At 37.3% G+C, this 15,998-nt stretch overlaps 3 protein-coding genes across 11 annotated transcripts; 2 read left to right on the top strand and 1 right to left on the bottom strand.

Moving 5' to 3' along the window:
* The first annotated feature begins 557 nt into the window (after positions 1–557).
* LOC122566056 (dynein regulatory complex protein 1) lies at positions 558–9,455 on the top strand. Of its 5 annotated transcripts, XM_043722768.1 has the most exons (12): positions 4,685–4,761; positions 4,841–5,439; positions 5,595–5,912; positions 6,069–6,419; positions 6,492–6,889; positions 6,964–7,180; positions 7,239–7,365; positions 7,438–7,652; positions 7,730–7,878; positions 7,967–8,187; positions 8,414–8,793; positions 8,867–9,455. In XM_043722768.1, exons 4-12 carry the CDS (start codon positions 6,123–6,125, stop codon positions 8,888–8,890), a joined length of 2,028 nt encoding a protein of 675 aa, XP_043578703.1. In that variant the 5' UTR covers positions 4,685–4,761; positions 4,841–5,439; positions 5,595–5,912; positions 6,069–6,122; the 3' UTR covers positions 8,891–9,455. The 5 variants fall into 5 exon arrangements, with proteins under 5 accessions (XP_043578702.1, XP_043578701.1, XP_043578705.1 ...); XM_043722767.1 differs by lacking the exon at positions 4,841–5,439 and having other exon boundaries at positions 558–4,761; positions 5,804–5,912; positions 8,417–8,793; XM_043722766.1 differs by lacking the exon at positions 4,841–5,439 and having other exon boundaries at positions 558–4,761; positions 5,804–5,912.
* LOC122566058 (zinc finger protein 346-like) lies at positions 8,955–12,131 on the bottom strand. 4 transcript variants are annotated; one of them, XM_043722773.1, is made up of 6 exons: positions 11,769–12,131; positions 11,276–11,472; positions 10,948–11,098; positions 10,793–10,885; positions 9,724–9,863; positions 8,955–9,653 (listed from the first exon to the last, which is right to left on the bottom strand). In XM_043722773.1, exons 2-6 carry the CDS (start codon positions 11,462–11,464, stop codon positions 9,486–9,488), a joined length of 741 nt encoding a protein of 246 aa, XP_043578708.1. In that variant the 5' UTR covers positions 11,465–11,472; positions 11,769–12,131; the 3' UTR covers positions 8,955–9,485. The 4 variants fall into 4 exon arrangements, with proteins under 4 accessions (XP_043578708.1, XP_043578709.1, XP_043578710.1 ...); XM_043722774.1 differs by having other exon boundaries at positions 10,960–11,098; positions 11,769–12,119; XM_043722775.1 differs by having other exon boundaries at positions 10,856–10,885; positions 11,769–12,118.
* A 430-nt stretch (positions 12,132–12,561) lies between these two features.
* Positions 12,562–15,334, top strand: LOC122566057 (zinc finger protein 717-like). Of its 2 annotated transcripts, XM_043722772.1 has the most exons (2): positions 12,562–12,941; positions 13,348–15,334. In XM_043722772.1, exon 2 carries the CDS (start codon positions 13,474–13,476, stop codon positions 14,530–14,532), a length of 1,059 nt encoding a protein of 352 aa, XP_043578707.1. In that variant the 5' UTR covers positions 12,562–12,941; positions 13,348–13,473; the 3' UTR covers positions 14,533–15,334. The 2 variants fall into 2 exon arrangements, with proteins under 2 accessions (XP_043578707.1, XP_043578706.1); XM_043722771.1 differs by lacking the exon at positions 12,562–12,941 and having other exon boundaries at positions 12,958–15,334.
* Positions 15,335–15,998: the final 664 nt, after the last annotated feature.

The raw sequence follows: 15,998 nt of genomic DNA, 5'->3' as shown, positions 1-15,998 counted from the left end.
GAAGGCACGACCGTACAGTCGTAAAATTTTCGACGAAATTATCGTTGACCGTACCCAAACTGCAGTAACAACAAAGACAGTCTACTCCCCTCTCCCCTCTTAAATGTATGCACAAAATCTCTGTGTATTTCTTTTTTCGGTCAGTTCGTTACACTGGACTGGAGGATTCATGGGCAAATAAGAAATATTTCAGTGAGTCTGGAGGTTCGTAAATCACGCATTAGCGTAGCGGAACTCTCGTCCTCGTGTGTCGAGAGATACACGCCGGTATGCCGAGGAGGTAAACGAAAAAGTAAGTTCCATGCACGCTATCATATAAACTATAAACTATATATAGGTAGAAAGAACAAGACGATGTGCGTTGGACTTCGTCGAATCGAATTGTTAGTGCGTATGTACATGGAGACATATATTATATACGTAGTTATGTAAGATAGGCTTTGTTAGAAGGATCCAAAGGAAATAAAGATACGCTTACCGTTTGAAATGCTCTCGTATGCGATCCTCTCGGATGTTTTCCGGCAGATTTCCAACCCACAGGTGACGTGTCTCTCTAACCATTTTGCTCCGAACTCTTCATTTGGGATCGGATGTTGTGGTATCGTTTGGCGGCACTGTACAACGACACACAACTTCGCCCGACGCTAATCACAGCACACTCTCACCACACACCACCGATATTCAATACCGCCACCAGGTCGGCCAAAGGAAACCTCTCTTTTTCTCTTTGCCGACTTTCTTTTCGAATCGTTGTTTGCTCGTTTCGCCACGAAATCAATAAGTAAATAATCGATTCGGATTTGCCGGCACAATTTTTCTTATTTTGATCGAGAAGAAAAAACTTTCTCGCGTGTAGCTCGCGACACACACGCGACAAGAAGCAAAGAAACCGTTACGTTACGCGTATTCCAAGACGAAGGAAGGAGCTTCCTCCCACTTCGACACTCCCAATTTAATCACTGGCAACAAACAGATTATCACTAGTCACTAGCCGGAAGGTGGTGACCCCAAGCACGATGAGTGCTGTCGTCAGGGCAGCGCCGTAGAACGATCGGCCAACAAAACAGGGTGGCTACGGAGATTTCGCGATCAAATTTTTGCGTCGCTACGTACGCTGGCGACAACCACGACAACGACGCCGACAACCACGACAACGATGATGACGATGACGACGATGACAACGACGACGACGACGACGACGACGACGATGACGTTGACGACAACAACCACGACGACGGCGACGACAACAACCACGACGACCACGAAGATGTGGAGGAAGAGCCTCGATAGTGGACACCACTGATGGCAACGGCTAGAAGGATCAGAACCGTCGCCGAACACCACATCGTATACCACTGAATCGCGTATGAAGAAAGGCGGTTAATCACACGTCACACTAAGCACACCGGGCACAATGCGCGGGCGATACATCCCAGCGCATATTTGCCAAGCATTATTACACTCGCGTCAATCCGCCTTGATGATTTTCAACGATTGCCGTTTTCTTGATATCGTACACCGATCAACAAACAGAGCCTTTCCAGGTACTCTTTCAAACTCTCGCGTAAAACCCCACTTGAAAAAAAAAAAAAAAAAAGAAAACAATCGATCCACCAACGGATAGAACCGTTGATGTTTTCCTCCTGGCGAATATTAGAACGTGCAACTCTTTTCTTTTCACCGCGCACACGACACACTATATTCCTTTTCCTCTTTCCTCTTACTTTGATTTCTTTTCTATGACTTCACTAACGCGCGTAGTCGCTTCTTTCACATCACTGTATCATCACCGCTTGGTATCTCGTTAATGGTATAACACATCGGATATATTTCGTTAGTAAAAGCGAGGCGCGGTTTCCTCTATCTTTTTTCTCGCGATCGTACACAACTCGTCGTGTCACATAACGTGCGTTGATCGAGAAAATTAATGGTATTATTAGTGCAACTCGATCGCTACGATGCACGCTTGTATATGTACGTCTTAAACGCACTCGCTTCGTTCACTCGGGCCATGTAACGCGGATGGAGCTGGCTTCGCTCCTTCTCACTGCACTACACTACTCAGAGTGACGTCACCGTGGCGGGAGCGTAGTATGGCTCGCTGGCTAGTAGCGCTGTTGGTTGCGTGGTGGGGTACACCACGTAGGGGAACGAAACGAGTCTACCTCGAAAAGCAGCGACTTGCAATCGCGATCGTCGCACGCCAGCCGGTGAAGTGTACCCACGGTGGGGGAAACTTTTCGTACATCCCCGTAGGGGAGAGAGTTGGAGGGACTCGTTCGAATCGAAGCAAGGACAGGTAGGGAGAGAGAACTCGGGTCTCCAGGAGAGAAGGGATAACGGGTCGAACGAGCTAACCCGAACCCCCGAGCCGCCCGTCGTCCCTCACCGACTCTTCCTCTCCTCTCGTCTCTTCACTTCGCTCTTTTCCCCCATTCTCCTCTGGCGAATCGTCCCGCACCCCGTGTACTCCTCCATCCTCTTTTCTCCTCTCTTCTCTTCTCTCCCTACCCCGTAATCTGTTCGTCTTCTTCCTCCTACCTTGTGCCTCCTCCGCCGACGCCACTCATCCGCCATCTTTGTTCCACGCTCTCTGTCTCTTTCTCTCTTTCCATTCCGCTCTCACCAGGGCCGGTTTAGAGGCAGCCAATTACCCGGGGCATCGGTACTTTCTACCAAGAATAAAGACGGAAAATCGGATTATTACGAAAATAAAAGTACTTAACTCTTGTGTCGTGCTCTCTAATCAAGGAAGTAACGATCAAACAAACGCGTCGGTTCGATGCTGTGTATAACCTATTAAAATATTTTCTAGTTCAAACATGAACGGTCTTTGTATACGAATACCTTGGATACAGAATACATACGAGTTACGATATAAGAAATTTATGTATGCACACTTCTATTTTGTTTGATATCGCGATGCTATTTTATCTACGATACAGGCAAAGTTTAAACACGAATCGTGGAACACAGGACATGATGTAACGAGGAATTTTATTTCTTTCGAATACGCTAATTTAACAAATTATAGAGGTCACGTTGCGATGCAATTTTTATAAATAACGTTAATTACCGTGCAAAACATATAAACATAGAATACCGAGAAACATCGTAAACAGATACAATGAACGATATCGAAAATTTATGTACGTTCTTCGTGCGTTGTATTTCTAATCGTACATATTTAATTTCGCTGAATTATCACTTATTTTTGCTAGTATCGTATTCAAAGTTCAATCGAGATAGGGGAATAATGCGTTTCGAAGCGGTATAAGGCACCGGAGTGCATTGAGCCGGACCTGGCCATGCTCCATCTTGTTTCCGCTAAAATCGCGTCGAAGTCGTAGATTCATGGCGTCGATCTAGTGCTGCGAATTCACGAGACGTATCGTTCGTTTGTCTTTTACGTGTCGTACCTTCTTTTAATGGTTCGCAACGGTTCGTTCGTATGACATTAACTCTATTGGCGACAATATCAAACATCCGTTTGTCGGTTAAAGTACGTCATCGAGGCTAGAGAAAGCGATTTCCGTCGCACTTGAATTGCTTCGTCCGAAAACGAAGGCAGTTTCACGACTGTTTTGTAGTTGAGAACGCTTTGAACGAGAAACGCCTATTGCGTGTTCTGTACCGGTGATTTATAGGCACCTTCTAACGTACAGTACCCATATACCTATACATAAAGATGTTCTCTGTATTAAACTGTAAATGGTATTGTAGTACAATAAAATATAACAAGGGGTTTTCACAAATTGTATTGCTAAATATAATGAGTTTACGTTATAATACCATGTATTTACTGTAATTTTTTGCCATATAATTTACGTCTTAAATCTTTTACTTATTTTTAATGTCTCAATATAAATATATATTTATGATGACTAACGAATAAAATACAATGAAACAATAAGAGATTCATGTAAAAATATCAAACATTTTACTTTTTTATATTTCTTTGCCTCAAATGAACGGTAATAAACAGATTAAAGAATTCCTGAAGTTTAAATTTTTTACAAGATACTAGCTTAATTACTAGAACAAAAATTAGATACTGCAAGAGCAATTAAAGCGTTAGAATGAATAATGTGAAAAATGTCAATAACAATGGATTTGTATTTTGGTGTACTTGCAATTTGATTTTGCGACGTATAATTTACCGAACCTCGATTGGATTATTTTAGAACTATATCTTTGTTTGCGTTATATATATACATATCTTTTATTTATCTTTTATTTATCGAGATATATTGTTTTTTTAATTGCATAAGACGGCACAAGTGACGGTGGCGACAACCTCCAATGAAGCAATCTAATAATTATCTTACAGTCGTACACTCAGTGCCACCTGTAGGAAAGATAAATATTACAAACTTATTACCTACCAACAATAAACTCGAGTAAAATAATTTCATATCGAACAAACAAAATTGTTTATTCCGTGTAAGCACATAATTGCAACCTTTGGTTAGCAGTCCTTATACGTCCATAATATCTAACCTTTCTCGCAGTATGTCAATTTTTAATATTCGTACGAAGTAATTTAAGACATACAAGTATTAATTTCTTAATTTCAATCTTTGTCATATATTTTTTCACGTATATTATCGCGCATCTAAGTAAAAGAAACATGTCATTGCAAGATAAACGTTCAGAAATTACAGTACATACAGAAGAACCATCTATTTTATCATACGATGCAAACGAGCGGAAGTTGGCACGCAGACTTCGTATACAACGACGTATACAAGCACGAGATAAGTAAGGATCGTGTAACATTTCAATAAAAGTATCTTATACAGTAAATATATTAATACTATACATTTTCTTTCAACGATAGTAGAATATCGTATTTTCATGTACTCTGAGCGTATATACGTAGATGTGGGCAGAATTGTAAATCAATTGTTACCTCTTATTTGGCCAATTATTAAATAACTAATTAAATGTCAGACAATATATAAAACTGTTAGGCAGCAGTATCAATTGCGATCGGCAATCTAAAACTGGTCGTAAATCGGTTAAATTTACCGGTAAAGCGGAATAGTTGTTGGTTAGTATATTTGGATTTAATTTTCTTATGTCTACAATGCCATGTAATAAAGGTCATGAAGACGCAGAAAATTTAAGGGACACCTGACGACAGTTGCGAATAATCTTTGCATAATTACACAAAATCTTTTCATGCTGCTTACAATGAGAACAGATGATGCAGTGTATTTACATACATACACATGTTTGTACGTCTACGGTGATTTGACAACCAAAGACTAATTAAAAACACAGAACATAATGTACATAGTTAGCGGAAATGTTAAATAATTTTATAATTTTGAACATTATTGAAGGATCTAAATTAAAAATACAACAACTAGAATCTAAATTAAAAACTATAGCGACTTGAAATTACCGGGGGATTTTAATTAAAAATTCCAAGATGTACGTATCTACATTTTTTGGTTTTACTTTAGCAAATATATTAATATATTAGTATGTATTAAAGAATTTACATACATAAGGATGAACAATTTGTAGAAACAGGCGTGAAAAATAATCGATATACGTTTTATCTGTTTCATGTACGTTTCGAACAGATTGATACGCTGAAAAACAACTTATATAGTTAAATCGTTCGTTAAAAGATACGCAGCCTATTCGTATAAACGATCTTCCTTTAATTTTCGAAATATCGAGGAACACGCATTTCTCATTCGTAATTCCGATAGCAGAGATAGAAAAAATATACCTATCTCATAGATACCGCTTCAGAGAGTTAAAAGAATTAACACTATTCCGATGTTAGACAGATAAAAGATCAAGATGAAGAAATCGAGGAAATAACTCCTATCGAGAAGCAAATACTCGATAGCATAGAAACCTTGGACAAATTAGCCGCAGAAGGCGATGAAGTGGTATGTATGTGCGATTCGAATCGCAAATAATTATTTTTCAAGAAAATACACTTGAAACTCTCTCGAGTCAACAAGCAACCAATTAGGATGATAACTCATAATTGCTTCGACGTAAGAATCGCGAGTTAACGAACGATGTTTTATCACGTGATGTAGGTTACAGGCATCAGAGTGGCGAATGACGCGAAGGAACTGCAAAGACGAAAAGAGATGCGAGAGAAGAGAGAAAGATTATTGGAGGTACTCGAAGAGGAAGATAAAAAATGCACGGAGAAATATCGCGAGATTACGGAGAAATGGCCGGTTATACTTGCGTCGAAACATCCGCTGGATATTCACGAAGAGTTGCAGAGTCAAAATGCCAAGTGTCTCGAAATCTTAGAGAAGAAGGACGCGTTGATCGCGGAATTGAAACAAGAACTTGACAACGCTGATCTACAGTACGCCGAGGATGTAAATAAACAGAACGAGGAGGTCGATTTGCTTATCGAAAGGATGGAAAACCAAGTGAGTAATAGGCGTCTCGAAGCCTTTTGTTTTATACATTTCCAACCGATACATGCGAAATGTTTTCTTTAGATACGAATAATGAGCAAAGCTTATCGCCGAGAGGTTGAGTTGATCGAAAGCGTCATCGAAATGGAGCGGAAAATACTTTTGGAATCTTTTTTGGAAAAGTGGAATGTATTATTTAAGCAGCTCAAGGACGATACATTCGACGCGAGGAAAAAGAGGAAGGAAGTAATGCGCGAGTATGAAGAGGAAATGCAGAAAGCGATGATACAGCATCAAGAAGAGTTTAGGAAACAGAAGATTATGTTTGAGTTGGAGATACAGAATCTTCAACAGGAGATACAGAATATGAAAGCCTTCTGTATGATGAATACCGAGAAATTGGATTATAATTACGCGGTGCTGAAACGGCGAGACGAAGAGAATACTATCGTGAAGAATCAGCAGAAAAGAAAAATCAACAAGTGCGTGCCAGCGTTAAATTACTCGTCCTGATAATTTCAGTCGAGTGAGTCGAACGGATCTATTTACGTTTCAGGCTTCAGGATGTTATTAATAATTTAAGGAAGACCTACACAGCACTGGAAGAGTCGACGAGGGCGGAAATTCAAAAGATCACGAATCAAATACTAAAGTCGCATACGGCTATACTAGACTTGGAAGAAAAGTTGAACCATCTCACAGTCATCAACGATAAAAAGTACATGCAAATTTGGGACATGAATATCGAAACTGCGAACGAATTAGTCGACAAGGTACGATAACAATGTGTAATTAATGAGAATAGTCTCGTTCGGTGATTGTATATTTCAGATTTTAACGGCAGATAGAATTATACACGAACAATTGTTAATAATGGAGTGGCAACCGCCGGAGGTAAAGTTATTGAAAAAGGAAGAATTACCGTCGTATTGCGGAGCGATGTGTGCCTTGAAAGCAGGTAAAATTTACTTAAAGAATGATTTATTTAAAAAATCAGACGAGCTGTAAACTTCTTTCACCTTCGTTCAAGAACAAGAGGAAGCCAAAAAACGAAAAACGATATCTAAATCGTATAAACCAGCGACTACCGTAGAGGAAATTAATTTAGAACGACGCTTACTAAATCATATTCTTAAACTAATTTCCGAACACTGTGATTACCTTATCGAAGACACTTTGAAGAATTTACTGTCCGATTACACAGAAGAGGATAAGCTATTGATTCGATTGGACAAAGCATTTGAGGTGATGTTTTCCATATAAATAATATCGTTATCGTGTTGTTATAAGTTAGGTATAAACAACATAATTGAATTTTTTAGGCTCTAAAAATTACAGCCGAAGAAGAACTTCAATTTTTATTGAATTTTTTCTTACCGTATGCATATTGTCCCACGTGTACGGTTCAAACTGTAAGCACATCAAGTGTTTGTGGACAGTCTGTAGAAATTACGGAAAGTTCTTCGTCTCTGTACGTGATATATCGTTGATCTTAAAAGGAAATTCATAGAATTGACGTTATTAACTGTAATAAAATATATCGATAATAAACATTTCAGAACCACTATTTCTGATGTTTGTGGCAGCGATACACTTAATACGAAAGAAGCCAAGTTAGTGGCAGCTATGGAAGAGGTACTTTGTTGTGAAAAACTACACGATGATGGTCATGAAAGTGACATTGTTATGAGTAGAAGCGTTCCTTCGACCGAAACACCGCCTGTTAATACAGAAGTTGTATCGACTTGTGTATCTGAGGGCATTGTCGAAGTTACTGACAGTACGTAACTGAAATTGATCTATTCAAATTTTTTCTCGATATTACCAATTTATCAAAATAACTACTCAATTTATTCGCTTCTGTTATTTATTAATCTTGCATCAGATTGTTGTTATTTTTATTTGTTGGAAGAATCGCACCAAAATTCAGCGACATTTATTCAATGAAAGTAAATTATCAGTTATTATATTACTACAATTGCTTATATTTGTTTTTATTCTTGTAGCAGATGGCGAACCGAAACGATCATTAACCTGCGATAAAGGCCATTTGTTGACAATTGAAACTGAATTTGTCTCAAGTGCGTTAAAAGAATTTGTGGAAAGATACGAGTTCGTTAAGAAAGAGGTATCACCTGATAAAAAAGTAATTAAAGAGAAAGTCACGATATCACGTAATATAACGGACGACGATATAACTGATTTTTGGGAACGATATAGGAATATTTTTCCGAAAGATAAAGAAAGACTATGGGATAATCTATTGATTGGTCTTAAAAAGTACTATGAAGTGCTAAAGGAAAGGCATCAATTAAATGCTGAGACGCAATCGTTACGAAGACAGAATGCAGAAATGCGTCGTTTATTAAGCAAGTATACCACACAGGTAATGCTAAAGTAATATAAATGAAATATTTCCTTGTTAACTTATGTTTACATTACGTATATTTGAATTTCAGCCTGAAACTACAATAACGCATTGAAAAGAAAACGGAATTTCGACAGCAAAATTTTTATGTTGTAGGATTAATAAAAAATTATTAATTATTATTACTTACAACATTATATATTTTTCCATTAATCTTTAAATGAACATATATACATTCATACATTACATCGGTACCTTCTTGCACTATTTCATCTAATATCAAGAACAATGTCAATCTTTCAAACATATCTTAGTTTTTTGTACAATTTGTTTTTAAAACTTTCCTTAATTATTAAATACATCTAACAAAAATTTACATGTGATTTCCAATTGAACTAACCGTCTTTCAATTATATGTATATTTATATTATACCCTGAAGAAATAGTGCAAAGAGAGAGATTTATATCTTAACGCGGCAGAGCCTCCAATGTTCATGAATTACAAAATTATATATAACATTGTGTATTTACTTATTTGTATATGTGAATGTCACTTAATGTCCAAAATTTAAGTATCAAATTAATTTCATCGTTTAAAGAATCATGACTCTACTTGGAATGAATTATTCTCCTTGGAAAGAATAAAACATGTACTTAAATAATTCATATGTGTATTAAAATAGAGATATTCATTTTATTACGTTATTTTCCTATGTCTGATTCGTGAAACCCCCTGGTACAAAATTGTTTGATAGCGATTGAACAAAATTCTTAGGATTTACACCAGGTTTAGGTTTTTTCCAATATGGCAAAAATCTTTTTTTCTTTTGAGTCCTAGCTTGTTTTAATTTACCAGTATGCTTTTTCGATGTTATATGCTACAATTAAACATAAATTATATCATTAGAAGGTTAGTAATATTTATTTACCTTATTACTGATAACATACCACATTGTATTGCATCTGAGAATTGAAGATTTTATTACACATGCTGCATGAAAGCGATACGCCTTTAGACACAGTGTTTTCTTGGATATTCATAGTCGCAGATGTCACTGAACTGCCAACATCTTTGTCAGTCCACCCACCTAAGCATCAATGTGCGATCAACACTATCTATGTATCACAACCGCTGAAGCGGTTATATGTGATAATAAATCAGCTTGAACACTACATTCATGCCATAGAAAAAGCAACCATTAATACAAACATTATTAACAAAAGACCACCATAAGATTTTAATGATGTGTATATGTACGTGTATAGAAAATTTTACCTCTTCAAAATAAAAAAAATGTATTTATAATATATCATATTATTTTATGTAAACTTTCTTATAAAAATTGTTGATTTTTCATTCGTTTTACATAATTGGAAAAGGTATTACAATTTATACCTGCTATTGAACATAAACGAAATGTAGTTAATAAACGGTTTTGCGTAAGGAACTAATAATTGATTTTAATTCCATTATGATTTAAAAACTGGATTATTTGAAGTTATTGTTTTATAGATGAAAGTTAAGGATAGGGATAAAAGAGAAATTTAAGAAATAGCAAAATGCATTTCCACATTATATATTACTAAAAGGGATACAGTGAAACTGAAAAGGTGCCAAATTATTTTGTAAACAATGTTAATTTTATTAATTATAATATGTAACTAATAAACTCGTTATCAAGTTATTTTATGGCAATATACTCAAAGACAAATTAGTAATAAACAATAAATATACAATTTCAATTTGGTAGAAATAAATAACAAACAATACATAATAAATAAATAACTAATAAATAAATACCAAATTATGATGTATAAATTATAACGAACATGAAAGTATCACCAAGCATTTCCATATTGATTGGTAAATGAAAGCTTTTAGGCAGAATTAAGTCTCTATTAGCTCATAAAAACAAGTGGAAAGCAAAAGTAAGCAGCAGTGTTAAGCATGCAAATGTAAATAACAATAAAGAATAAATTAGTACAGCAACATTCTTTTCTATTACTTTATCCATACACAAAGTGCGACTACATTTAAGCCCATATGGTAGCGGCTTTCGTACCATATAACGTGTATTACCTCTCATAGCTTTCTTTTTGTGCCGGCTCCCTACAGAAAATAAGATTTGTTTAATACGTTAAAAACATACAAAGGTATGAAATAAATCTTACTTTGTAATATACCATTTAAATGTGTTTGAAGTTGTTGTATTGAGTTTAGACACACATTACACACATTGCATTTCAATCCATTTGTTTCTTCGTCTTTTGTAAATGCTACTTTGGTTTCTTCAAGAGATGCCATTATATTTTTGGATCTAATCTGTAAAACAAGCGTATGCCTCTATCTGATCTGATGTCGTTTTGTTTTATACATGTTTTAAAATTCATGAATGATTCTTTTTATTGCATGTGTGTTACCTCATACTTCAACTTTTCATGTCTGTATTTAAGTGTCTTACAGTAGTATAGTATGATTCGTTGCTTTACTTGCACAAACCTGTTTAGCATGACGCGCTCCTTGTAAATGTGTATCTAATACTGTTTGACTGGTAAATGAAAGGTCACAATCATCACATCGGACAGGGGGTTTCTTTGTAGGTAAATTTCCCATTATATTATCTACTACTGCTTTGGTTACAGGATCATTCAGGCCAGGATTTATTACGCTTTCTGACGATACAGCCATTTTTGGAACTAAAAATTTCATATAGAAATCAGCAAATTTATCAATAAATTAAAATTAAACTGTTATCAAGTTCAAATTTTATTTTACGACAATATAGGAATTAAAAGTTATGGTCACCTGTTATATTGTGCTGAAATTGAAACGGTTATACCTCTTTTTAAAGTTACAGTAGGTGTGTACGAGATATATTAATTTCAAATAGAGGTTATTATTATTAACATTATCGAATATTATCAAAAGAACTAATATTGTAACATATACATATATATATAAATTATTGAATTATATATTATATAAAGCGTACCTATCTGTTGAGCTTTGTATATCGGAATCAGATACACCACTGTTTAGTATGCGTATTAAACTTTATATTTTCTTAATGAATTTCGAAAAATACTTAGGGGTCAGCAATGTTTATAAAGTTTATAAATGGGTTATCTCTTTAACACTTTTGATACAAATTCTCGAGTTGGTTGCCTGCTTTTTTTAGGAACATTATATTCGGGTAGTAGCAGTTCCTCTATTAGTGGTTCAATATTACATTTGATAGGCCCCAGGAGTTCCTAGAATGTCGTCACTTAAGGCGCGTTTAGTAATTATATTGTAAACTAAAATACTGCGCACAATTAATTTAATATAACACGTAAATATTTGAAACGAGATACACGTATTTACGACGTTGCTTTATTAAATCGAATTAATGCAACAATAAGAAATAGTATTTCAAATTACTACTTTATAACATTCTAATACTTGATAAACAATTATTTCTTTCTTATTAAATTATTATTAAAAAAAAATATATATATATATATGATTGTTATTACAAAGTATACAACTTTTACTTTTAAATGCGTCATATCTATATCGTATTATCTATATATTTGTTCAGTCTGTTGTTAGCCAGATTTGAAATTCTTGAACAAAGTATTTTATTTGTCAGCGAGATGGATATAAATTTTCGATTTAATAGAAACGAGATTAAAGATTGGAATATCTGCGTAAACATTTTACGTCCTCTATGATATTTTTTTGGCTAAATACCCACTGAGTTAACGCACAATGGGTGAACCGTTGAAATGGATTAAAGTTCTTTATATAGAGAAAGTTTGTCCATGAAATATGCATAAAATCAAACAGGTGAATAAAGCTTTGCGAAAGATCGATCCAATCAGCGGTTTTGGAAGTGCGATGTTGGTCGTGGTAGAGCGTAATATTGGCGGTTTAAGAAGGGCAGCCAATTAGAAAAGTTGACGAATATCGTCGGTCGGTACTTAGGTGCGTGTGTTTGTACGAGTGTATATAGGTGACGGTCGTGAAATATAGTAGCAGCCATCTTATATTTTGTGTCGGAGAAAAACAATTTGGCCGTAGAAATGTTTCGCGATTGTCCGTGAAGCCGCTCGAGAACGGGAGGCGTGCGCTCGATGAGGCGTGACGTTTTTCGACCCTAGCCCGGACCACTACAATAGCAAAGGTTCGTAAAATGCTGCTTTCTTCCTCGGCTATGGCAAAAGCGACCCCCACTTGCGAAGCGCTTACGAAGAATCCGGTTTCGCAGTCAAAATATTCCGCCGTTTCTTCCGTCGCTTTTTTAAAAATAGAGTTGCCCGTGTTGCTCACTGCTGGGTTACGTTCTGTTGACGACGGCATCGTGTCGTCTTCGAGTGGTTCGCGTAAAAGTTATGCAATCAGCTGATCATCCAGTTACCTTCTGTCACTTGTCAAAGATAAATGTCAAAGCAATTGGTCTAACCTGACACGCGTATATAAGAGTCGGACATGCATGATACCGGAATTAAGAGTGTATCTACATCGTTGAAAATTTTTCCGCCATAACGAGTGTCATAAATGGCGATTTATAGAGGTTCCCTGTCATGCAGGTGGATTGGTACGCAGGATATGAGCAGCTTGTCAAGCGCAACCTGACTCTGCTCCCCCATCAAGAAGCAGTGCAGCAGCAGGAGCCACAATCGCAACAGCTGGCTCAGCAGCAACAGACTGATATAATGACATCCATGTTCGAACAACAAATTAAAAGCGAACCCATGGGGTTTTATTCTGTTGCTTCGAGCCGTTCAGATGGTTCAAATTCTATGGTGAATTTGTCGGATGATCGTGAAGACCTTTCTCAACAAGAAGGTCACCTACAACCCCAGCAACAGACTACCTTACAAATAAATCAGCAACAGGGTCAACAACAAACTCAACAACAGAGTCAACAGCAAACGCAACAACAGGGTCAACAACAGCAGAGTCAGACTGTGCAACAAGAAGTTCCAAACCGTCAATCTACCGGACAACAAACTGTCAAAGAGGGTTCACGGTCAAAGCCACAGCCATGTAAGGTATGCGGCAAGGTGCTATCCTCTGCTTCGTCGTACTATGTACATATGAAGCTTCATTCAGGCAACAAACCATATCATTGTACGGTATGCGAAGCAAGTTTCTGTCGGAAACCATACTTGGAAGTGCACATGAGGACGCACACAGGAGAAAGACCTTTCCAGTGTGAGCTGTGCTTGAAAAGGTTTACTCAAAAGAGTAGTCTTAATACTCATAAACGGGTGCATACAGGAGAAAGGCCGTATGCCTGCGACATTTGTCAGAAACGTTTTGCAGTGAAAAGCTACGTGACGGCACACCGTTGGAGTCACGTTGCCGAAAAGCCGTTGGTGTGCGACAGATGTTCCCTCACATTCACGTCCAAGAGTCAATTCGCAATACACATCCGTACCCATACCGCAAGTACCACGTACGAGTGTAACATATGCGGACGTACCTTTGTACGCGATAGTTATCTCATACGACACCAAAATCGAGTACATCGTGATATGAATCAAAGCAGTACGAATCACAATCCATCTACGCCCCAGAGTACCGGTGGTGGCACTCCAGGTACAGGTTTCGAGAGTCCGGTTTGCGATTTACGCTACAGCGAAGGACCTTCCTCGTTGGACGGCTTAGCAGGTTCGAAAGGAGGGATCGCGGCTGAGATCGCGAGTTTAGCCAAGCAAAACAATCTTCAACTTCCTCTACCGTTGCTACATCCGCAGACTACCAACTAGTGTTTAGACGACAACGTGCCCGAGTCCCTACCGCAACATCAACAGTCACCGCAGCAAGTAGTATGTCCCACCTCGGCGTCCTCGCCGTTCACACTTAATTCACCAGTGTCTCACGAGCACACCACACCGCAGAGTGTCTACCAAACGACAGGCTCCTCCAGTTCGCTGGATAGCCTCAACTCCCAACTTTATCCGCAAATATCGTCATCCCCCATAGATTCATCGGAGTCGCATCATCAATCGCAGCAACTGCATCGCGGCATTCCTCCGCCAGGGCTTCACCCTGCTCTGTATCTCTACGCTCAGTACTCGAATACTACAAGCAGCTCTCCCATCCCGTACCCCGAATATATTCAACGCAACAATGAGTAAGTCAGTTTATGCCAGCAATCACGATTTTTACCACGAACGGAGTGACGATTCGCTCGAAACGCGGACTCTTTGATCGCGTCTCGTTTAATGGTGCTGGTTGAACAAAGTGCCTAAAGAGCATCCACTTTCTGGATCACGACGGATGCTTAATCACAATCGTCGATTAATCGTTGATATTAAACAATTTTTACGCACCGACTAATTTTTATTTCGATCTTTTAACAATGGAGTGGATCAATTGTGAATTGATTACCGTTTTGCACGTGTCTATCTCACTTACATGCTTCTCGGTCCATTTAATGGATTATCTAAATACGAACGCCGATAAGCGTATTTTAACGAGAATGAAATAGCACCGTTCAAAGAGACGTGCACCACACGATCGACGAATCGATTCGTTTCCACGGTCGTTCGATTTTCCTTGTTTTTACCAATCTGTCGTGGTATATCGATGTTAGCATAAACTAACGCGCGCGCGCGTACGTTTCTACGCGAGTTTTCCAAGTTTCCGCACTTCTTGATTTACCTGTTTTCCAATCACATCTGCGAGTACATATACATATATATATATCTATGTGTGTATATATATTATGCGCGAACCATTACACATACACATATTTATATTATATTTTTAAAGGAGTTTAGTCACTTGGATCTGTGATATAGATAGTAATTATTAACTACAATGTTTAAACTATTGGTTTACTATTTTGATGATATCAAAATGAGGAAATATAAAAAAAAAAAGAAAGCAATGTCACGGAGCGATGTAGCTATCAGAATTTAAAGGACATTGGTCTCTACCGAAGGTGTTTGGTAGACACCCTACTATTACTTTTACAAACAAACAAATATAAAAAACAGGAACATTACCGTTACTAATACTACTACTACTACTACTACTACTACTACTACTATTACTACTACTACTACTACTACTATTACTACTACTACTACTACTACTACTACTACTACTACTACTACTACTACTACTACTACTACGACTATTACTACTACTACTACTACTACTACTATTACTACTGCTGCTACTACTACTATTACTACTACTACTACGACTACTACTACTGCTACTA

The sequence above is a fragment of the Bombus pyrosoma genome, linkage group LG3 (assembly GCF_014825855.1).
Source record: "Bombus pyrosoma isolate SC7728 linkage group LG3, ASM1482585v1, whole genome shotgun sequence".
NCBI classification, from domain to species: Eukaryota; Metazoa; Arthropoda; class Insecta; order Hymenoptera; family Apidae; genus Bombus; species Bombus pyrosoma.
This window is presented reverse-complemented; position numbering and strand designations above follow the sequence as displayed.